An 8,874-nucleotide genomic window follows, 5' to 3' on the forward strand; every position below is an offset into this window, starting at 1 on the left:
CTGCTCCCTGATCAGCTCTTACAGTTTCATAAACACCTTCTTCAGCCCAAAGACAACAGCCCATCACTACGTGCAGAATTGGTGAGAAATGCCCAGAGAACTACATCAGCTCAGTCCTGGCAGCAGGGATGCTGCGTACAGGATCTGCCTAAGAGAAAGAATCACACAGTTCCACCAAGAACAGCTCCTCCCATGGGTCCTAATGCCAAAGAGGATGCTCAATGAGACCCAAAGGAACCAAAGCACAATTAAACAGTTACACACATCCACACATAGAGCCACAAAATGCTCTGTCACATCACTTGTTACACTTGGTCGGCTCAGAAATGCAGGAAACAGTACTGTAACAGTCAGTTTTTGATGAGAGTAGAGTTGGAGTCAATTTGTTCTTCCTGGACAGGAATTCGAACGCTCCTTCCTTCTGAAACATAATTAAACAAAAAAAAAAGCTGTACAGAGTAAAAAGGGCAGGAAAAGGGAAGCCAGGGACTTTTCTAGTTTCAGAGATGACTTGGCACTTTGAGTAACATGTGGGTCTGTGCCCATCTGTCCTGTCAGCACTAGGACACACCAAGTGTAGGGAACAGTGAAAGGCCACTTTGCCCCTGCCCCATGAATGCAGCGCAAGGCAGCTGGGGGCTGACCAAGAGCCAAGCTGCCACTCAGCTCTGAATACTGGGTTCAGCCCTCCTCAGCCAAACCTTCCCTGGGCTTGCAGGAGTCACTTCAAGACGGTTAACTTATGTGTAAGGATAAAAGTGCACAATATGCTCCTTTAAAAGGCTGTCAGTGCTGGATCCTCTCTGTACTACGCAGAATTCCCTGCACAAAATCATTATTACATCATATTTGCAGGGAGTAAGGGATGGAAAAAGCTAGAAAGAGTTAAAATCAGAGAATGAATCCTGCATGACAACAAGAGGGGGAATCTGGGCTCTCTAAGAATGCAAACTTGAGCTGCTGTGACCTGCATCAGGGCTACACAGAGAATCAACCACTGGTATGAACTGCAGATGTCACTGTGCTGCTTTGCCAGGTAGACTTTGTTATGAGTCAGATGCTTGATCAAAGTTCAAACAGGCAGCCCTAATTATTCTTTCCTATATGTTTTTCCCCATAAAAAGAAACTCACCCTCATTGTTTTTTCTACCAGGCCTCTTCTTGGTGTCTTTTTTGGCTGCTTGGATAATCAACAGGATGATGGACATTCCACTCACCATAAGCAGTATCAGACAAACAAGGATAAGTGATAAAGACCCTGGAAGAAACACAGAAGAATACACTAAAGGAGATGCATGGTTTTAGCTGGAGTTTCCATTGCTTTCCAGCTTGAAAAGAGGGAACCTAGAACTCCAGGAGTACCCACAAACCACAAAGCTCACAGTCCCACTGCCCAGCAAATCAGCAAGAAGCCTGGAATCCTGTGCTCATGCAAGACTGTAAAATACAGATATGGCTTCTGAGAACGAGCATGATTTAATTTCTAATGTAAATAGAAAATAATAGCAAATAGAGAGATCAGTCTTGGTCATTCCCTCTCCTTACCCCACTTAGTTTCTGTGGAGTTGTTCATATCTGGGCAAATGAAAGGAATCACACTGGGTCTGGATGGTGACAGCATGGCAGTCGACACGTTGTTCTTGTGGTCAGTGGTGGAAAGATTCGAGGCAGGTGTCACACTCTGAGAGGTTGTGGGCTGTGTGACATGGCTGCTGCAAACAGCATCACCTGTTTTTGTCCCTTGTTGAAGAGTACTCTTCCCAAGAATGCTGCAGCTGGAGATGTAAAATACATTAGTGTAGCTTTTCAAACAGTTCTAGTAATGACTTCATGTGATCTCCATGGAACGAGTGAGTGAACATTACAATCCCTGTTTTATCAATACAAACTCAGGCTTCACCTTTCCTAGACACTACAGGTACATGAACAGCTCTCTTAATTGAAGTTATTGCTGGCAAACTCCCTGACACTCTGGTTTTCCCAGCATCTGTGTATATAGCATATGCATATAACATGCCTCGAAGCATGTCTCTGGCAAGGGAGCCATCTGCTACAGACACAAAACACCCAGACCTTTAAAAAACAACAACAAAAAGCTGAGAATACTGTTGTTGCCACAGGTGAGGAGAGAAAGGGCAGAAGGCAGACAGATGCTTTGAATTAGTACACAGTCTGCTCAAGGCTCCCGAGAATCAGGAGGAACATTGTTTCATTGCAGTTATTGCAGTTTTACTCCTCACACAATGATCTGGGCAACAGCTGCTACAGAAGTACATGAACACATCTGCATCAGTGATACATACTTGGTCCAAGGTCGGCAGTTTTCATTTTGTCCTGGGGAGTAAGACCCTTCGGGACACGGCAAACATGCTGGGGAAACAGAGAGAGGCAGCACTTGATTCCAGTTAGCACCATGTCAGCTACACAGCGATCACACTAATCACGCTACTCTAGCTCATAGAGCAGACCCAACAAAACCCACACAGCCTCTAAAAACCATACTCACTGGGTCAGAAGTAACACAACAGGCTCATTTTAGCCTGCAACTGGCAAGGCTTCCTGTTTAATACCCAGCTGGCAGAGAAGACAAGGAGAGCACTGAGATCTCTGACAGCTCAGTAATTGCAAAGCTACCCTGCTGTAACACTTGTATGAAGGTATCAATGAGATAAATGGCAACAGGTTTTAAACTAGGAATAACCACCATCTGAAGTGCAGGCAAGGGTTTGCAAACCCTGGCACATCTCTAACTCACCACTTCCCAGTGTGTATTTGGCATCTGGCATGTAACCTGGCAGACACACACAAATCCTGTCAGAGGTCTTCTCACACTTCTTCAGTTCCATGCTTCCCCTCCCTAGCAACAACAGAATAAAGGGCAAGTGAGAGACAAGAAATAAGTTACAGAAAATTAATTACTCAGTGCCTATCAGTTGTGGTAGAAACAGCTACTGAGAGCAGTTTATTAACAGTTCTCAAGACACCAGTTTTCATGCAGTGCAAGTCTGCTTCCTTTTGAAGGCTCTACCACCATACCAACCAGGAGATACCAGCTACTGAAGGGATAACACAGCTTTTGGACTTGGTCTTCTGAAGGGACAGGCTTTATGCCATCAACTTTCATGAGCACATAAGATAAGAAAGCATATGAAGGCTGACTGCCTCCCAGATTTGTATCACAGAATAGTAGGGGTTGGAAGTAACATCAAGAGATCATCGAGTCCAGTCCCCAAAGAAATGCCCACTATACAGGTGACTTACTAGCGTTGCAGATTGTACAACTGTTGCAGAAGTTGTGGTTGTGCTCATTACTGAAGTATTCATCTTGACAGGGGACACAGACTGTGTCTGCTGTTGCTGTGCAGCGGTGTTTCATTCTTTCACCTAAAACAAAGACCACACAGAAGTAAGAACTGATCCTTATCAGAGGGAAACCCTCTTCATTTTTATGCAATAGAATCAAAGGCTGCCCAGAAAGTGACAGTTCCACTTACAACTGTGACTGAAAACATTCAGCAGGTTTCCACATGCCAGAAGCCCTAAAAGCTTTGACCCACAGCATCACTGAAAAATTAGCAGATAAATGGGCTAGCAGGGGCCTGATGACTTGCTGAGAGTTGAGGCAATGCCCCCAGTGATTGTCCTGGTGGATTCCAAGTACCACTTCTCCAGACCACCTTTTCATAGGGTTTAAGCAAAACAGACCACAGCTAGTAGCATCAGTTAGGAAAAAAAAGCAGGTTTTTAGCATAGCAATAGCTCTGATCTCCAGTGCAACACAATGGCTTTATGGCAGATCCTGCCTTCCTTTATGAAATAAATCATACAATTCAACCCAAAGTAATTCCAAACAGGGACAGAAGATGGCAATAGACTGCTCAGGTTTGCAGCACATCCCTTCGTGAATCAATGAAGAGCTACTCTATCTTTCTGTTGGCATCCTGAAAGCCCACTGGGCATGAAAGACCATGGCTGTTATTTCAAAATGCATCTATATTGGCCCCCAGCATCAAAGATCTTGCTAGCTCTATCCCATAACCAGTGGGAGACAGCACAGGCTGTACAGCAGGCATCTGCTACTCTTCCAAGCACCACGTTATCACACATCACATTTACAAACAGGCTCTGAGGGCTTGCACCCACCAGCACCAAGCTGCACCACACACAGTGCTTACACAGCAGCTCAGACTGATGCACTAAGATGCCAAGGTCTGTAAGCAGAGGGGTTTGCCCAGGTTTGTGAGCAGAGGGGTTTCCCCAATCTGAAACAGCACTCCTTCCATCTCCCGAGCTTCTCACTGTGCAGCACAGACACCTTTAATGCCCAGGGGTTTTACAGCTGAGCTTAAATACATCCTTCTCCTCACTGACTTGTTCACGTTGGCTCTCCACTTTGCATTCGGGAGGGGAACAGTGAGCATCATCTCTCTCACTCTTACTTTCTCTGCATTTTATTGAGTGGCAAAACACAGCAACGTTTAACCACTGTATCAGCAATTTGCTGCTGGGGTTTTAACGTTTACACAATCAGCAAGAGATTAAGAAGAAATGCTTTCCCAATGGCAGCATATTTGCTAACAAGCATGATAAAAGTTATTTTAACAAAAAAAACTTGAGAGATAAAGGATTATCTGTATCTGCATATGGATGCCTTTCCCAAAGCTGAGTTCAGAAGCAGTTGTGAGAATAATGCAACATGCTGCCTCAAGTCATAGATTAAAGGTTGAATTTATTCCAATTAGTATCTTTGAGGATAATACTATGGCATCAGTTCACACCACATCCATTTTGTGTAGTAGAAATTATGAAAAGGGACTATTCTGAAAGATGTACATAAAACCATATGCAAGATTTGAAGTTGCAATTGCATTTACAGACATTTAGTACAGTCAATATTGACTGCTTTAAAAAGAATAATTTCTGCTATGGGGACTGCCCCTTGAACAGCAGTATCACCTCTTACTTGTTACTCTGCATCACTAAGTCATTTCTATAAATAAATCCCAACTATTAAAGTATTTGAGGTTTGATATTTTGGGTTTTTTTGCTTCTCCTTGCTGCACTGCTTTCAGCGATACTCAGATAGTGGAAAAAACCACACATGTACATGCAAACCCCTAAATTCAGATTCATTCAGTTTCTACAATAAAAAAAGGAGGAAACATACATTTCCTGTCAAGTTAATCGCCCTCTATGAATCAAGTGTCTTTTTCCTTAACAAAAACCACCAAACATCAAGTAGTACAAAGCTTACTTGCTACAAAAGCAAGCTTAAAAATAATCTTTAGGGACAGAATTACCTGAGGTTTTCCATTACAAGACAATGTTTCTGAGCTTCTTTATGTGACAGGTAAAGGACAGTAGAGTAAATGTTACCATCCTTTCACCGACACATGAAGGAAACTGAGCCACACAAAAGTAGTTAAAGAACACGCCGTTCCTTCTGAAAGGAGGATTCCTAAATTTAGTACGTTCTAGAAATAGCCTGTGTCAGTCCAGGCTGACAGAAAAGTGTCCTTATCAAATACTTTTTCTCCATGTTATGCTTCCTACACTGGAATTCTATTTCCATCACGCTGTCCTCTACTGCCTACGGGCATTAACCAATACATACAACATCGAGCAAGTAAAGCCAACACCCAGGGAAAATTACTTACCAGGGGCACAGTCCTTGCAGCATTTGTCACCAAAAGGGTACTGATGTTCTTTGCACTTCAACCCCAAGCAATGGCTAATAGCAACTGTGAGTAGCAAGAAGAGGAGAGTAGAAAAACGTGAGTAAAAACCTTCTGCGACCATAATGCAGCCCTGGTGTCCCAGCAAAATTCTGAAGGTGGCAAAGGTTTGGAGAAGTGACACTCAACCACTGGTGCAGAACGAATACATATGTCAGTTGCTGGGAAATTCCCAGCATGTGCTCCACGCCCCCATCCTTTTCCTGACACCCCACAACCCCTTTTTCTTTGTGGCTCAGTTAAGATTTTCATAGGCAGAAAGACAGCATGGTGCATAGGGCTATGAAAAGATTTCTATTCGTAGCTTTAAAACAGGGTGCCCCCAGGCAGGTACGTACCCCTCTGTGTTGTATTAAAGGACAGGCCTCAAACATGCCAGGAAAACTAGAAGAGATGATCCCTGTTATTGTAAAGAGGAGTATTAAAACAATACAGAAGTAATGTCTGAAAACCTGCATAGAGGAGTCTCGTGGGTAAAGTGAAACGTAGCCCACATAAGCTTGCTCCTTAAAAGGCAAAGTACAGACAGATTCTCTCCCAGTAAGGGCAGACTGGTGAGTTTTATCGCTACACAAACCCCAGCCCTGTTAATATGTTTCTCAGGGACAGGGCAGAATCACAAAGCATCAATCATCTTGGTATTGCCCTCGGGAGGCAGCAAAAGCTGCAGATGGGGAGCGTGTGCAGGCTCCATTTTGACTCTTCGTATCAGAGTCCCTGCACTGCCACTGAAGAGAAACAAGCTCCCCACTCCAAACCAGAGACTTGGGGTCACCCCTCCCACTGCCTCCCATGGAAATAAAAGCTTCCAGCAGCGGTGTGCTCTACGACAGCAAAGGACGTGATCTTTTGGTGCCTATTTTGTTCCATCGAGGCACGTTAAGTCTGGACCACCAACGCCCAGAAGCCTTCTCCATGCAGCCTGGTGAGCCAGCAACCACAGGACAGTAATGCAGGAGGCAGAACAGCACCCTGGCATTGCAGTCCTGCCCTCACCTCACACAAGCACGTAGAGTGGAGAAAAGAGCAATCACTCCAGGAATTACCTGACTTAACTTTTCAGGTTCACTGTTGGAATTTTGCCTGTTTATCTAGGATCTAAATTACAGATCTTTCAGTTCTAAAGAGACTTGAGCAAGTCTTATGCAAAGGCCCAAGTAAACAAGACATCCTACAGTAATCAAAGATGTTTTATTAGTTATAAAACACAGCCAGACTTCCCAAAGCAGATCTACAGTCAAATTACATCTCGGCGCAAAGGAGATTCGATTGGAACAGCAGTCAGATTCGGAATCCCACTGAGCCTGTGGCACGGGGAGGACTCGGCACCCACAGCAGGGCAGCACCACTGCTGCCCTTCACTTCTCAAATTTTGGTGAGACTGTTTAAGAGTGGAAGGGGAAACAAACATTAGGCAAGGGAGGGGAAACAAAAGTTAGCAAAAGAGAAACTATTGTTCTACTTCTCCTGTTTTCCAAGAGCTTTGGAAAACAACTGCTATGGAAAAGAAGTGATGCCTTAAAGCCATTCTTTCCAAAAGGGAGCAAAGCTGACAGAGCAGGTAAGTCATACACCTGAACCTACCTCCCTCCACGCTCTGAGCCCGCACACAGGGAACATCCAAATCTCTTCCCACCGTTCTCTCACACTCCATGCCATTTAAGTGTCTGCCTCATGACTCAGTCATTCCCTCAGCAATGTTTGGCTAGATTCCCCCTGCCATTCTCTTTCAAATACAGTAGCAGACATCACCTATTCAATAACTCAATTATTATTCAGTAAGAAAGTGAAAACACAAGCTCCTGTGATGCTCACTAACAAGGTATCGTTAAAATTCTGCTGTATAAACTGAAAGCTCCTAAAATACTACAGCAGCGATGATGAAGCATTGACATTGTTTTTATAGATACTTTAGTACAAATTAAAGCTCCTTTAATGTAAGTAGTTAGGGCACAAACTTCCTACACCACCTTAAGCACCCTTAAGTGTTCCCAGGCTGGCTAAGGCCAGACTCCTCTACGTGGCTGTGTAATGCAAATAATTACAACAGGAGGAGAACTCAGGGATTACCCCATCTAGCCACTCCTTGGCTGGATTTCTACCAATGCAAACTAACCTCTCCCAAATTCCACTTGGCATTGCCTTGGGGATCTCACACGCCACAGGCTGCCCCCAAAAACACCAGCCTTGATGCAGCTATGATGATCAGAGTGGTGAGCTGAGCCATGCTACAGGTCAGAAATAAACCCCCTGTTCTGCTTTTAATTAACATACACACATCGTTTTGACTGTAAGTCCTTATCCTAAATATCCTGTGCCAGCTTTTGAATTCTGAAGACAAAACATATCCACGAGACGGCAGCTCTCAGATTCCAAGTCCTATTCACAGCAGGCAAATTGCTTGTGTACGTAAAAAAAACTAACATGGGACTCAAAATTCGTGATTAATCAAAGGATTTAAAGAAGCCACTAGATTCCTTAGGGATTACAGGCAAGCAAGGGTTCTCCTATGGGAATGGGCCTACAAGAACCTGAGAAAGATTGAACACGTGTAAAATACTTGAAAAATTTGTAAAAACTGAGCTTCTAATATTCCAAGACAGGAATAGTCTCATGTATCTCCAAAACTCACCATGCACTCCGCTTTATCCTTAGAGCTCTTAGCCAACATAAAATCCTGATTTCTGGCAGAGAAAAGCAAAGCTTGTTAAGGTGCAAAACTCCACATGTTCATTAAAGTCACCACAGTTCCTTAAGTTCCAGATTTATCACATGGCAATCAGCACAGCAGTACACACTTCAGCATTTCCACAGATGCCAGCTGCACTAACGCATATTTTGCAAGAGATTCCATGCTCATACTATCAGAAGATTAAACTAAGCCTGTGCACGTACATTCTTCACCTGTACTTACAGATAAATTACCAAATTCCATCATCATATCTCAGCAGAATCCCTCTGCAAACTAGCAGTTGCTTTCCAAGCATCACACGTGACAATTAGAACTCATCCACTCTAACCATAGTAACTGAATTGTGCGAACCACCCTGGAGTGGTACAAGGATGCAGTCAGGACACTTATGCAACAACCAACTAGTATTGCTAAAACTTGTTTAAAATAAATTGTGAACCTTGCAAA

General features: G+C 43.7%; 1 protein-coding gene across 1 annotated transcript; it reads right to left on the bottom strand.

Annotated features, from left to right (window-relative positions):
- Positions 1–350: 350 nt before the first annotated feature.
- TNFRSF4 (TNF receptor superfamily member 4) lies at positions 351–5,799 on the bottom strand (the record flags this gene model as incomplete). The annotated part of the gene is made up of 6 exons (XM_084274499.1): positions 351–421; positions 1,133–1,258; positions 2,275–2,370; positions 2,756–2,857; positions 3,262–3,384; positions 5,658–5,799. The coding sequence occupies 6 exons, from the start codon at positions 5,797–5,799 to the stop codon at positions 351–353; spliced, it is 660 nt and encodes a 219-aa protein (XP_084130625.1).
- Positions 5,800–8,874: the final 3,075 nt, after the last annotated feature.

Source organism: Gallinula chloropus (genome assembly GCF_964237585.1).
Source record: "Gallinula chloropus genome assembly, chromosome: 23".
Taxonomy (NCBI): Eukaryota; Metazoa; Chordata; class Aves; order Gruiformes; family Rallidae; genus Gallinula; species Gallinula chloropus.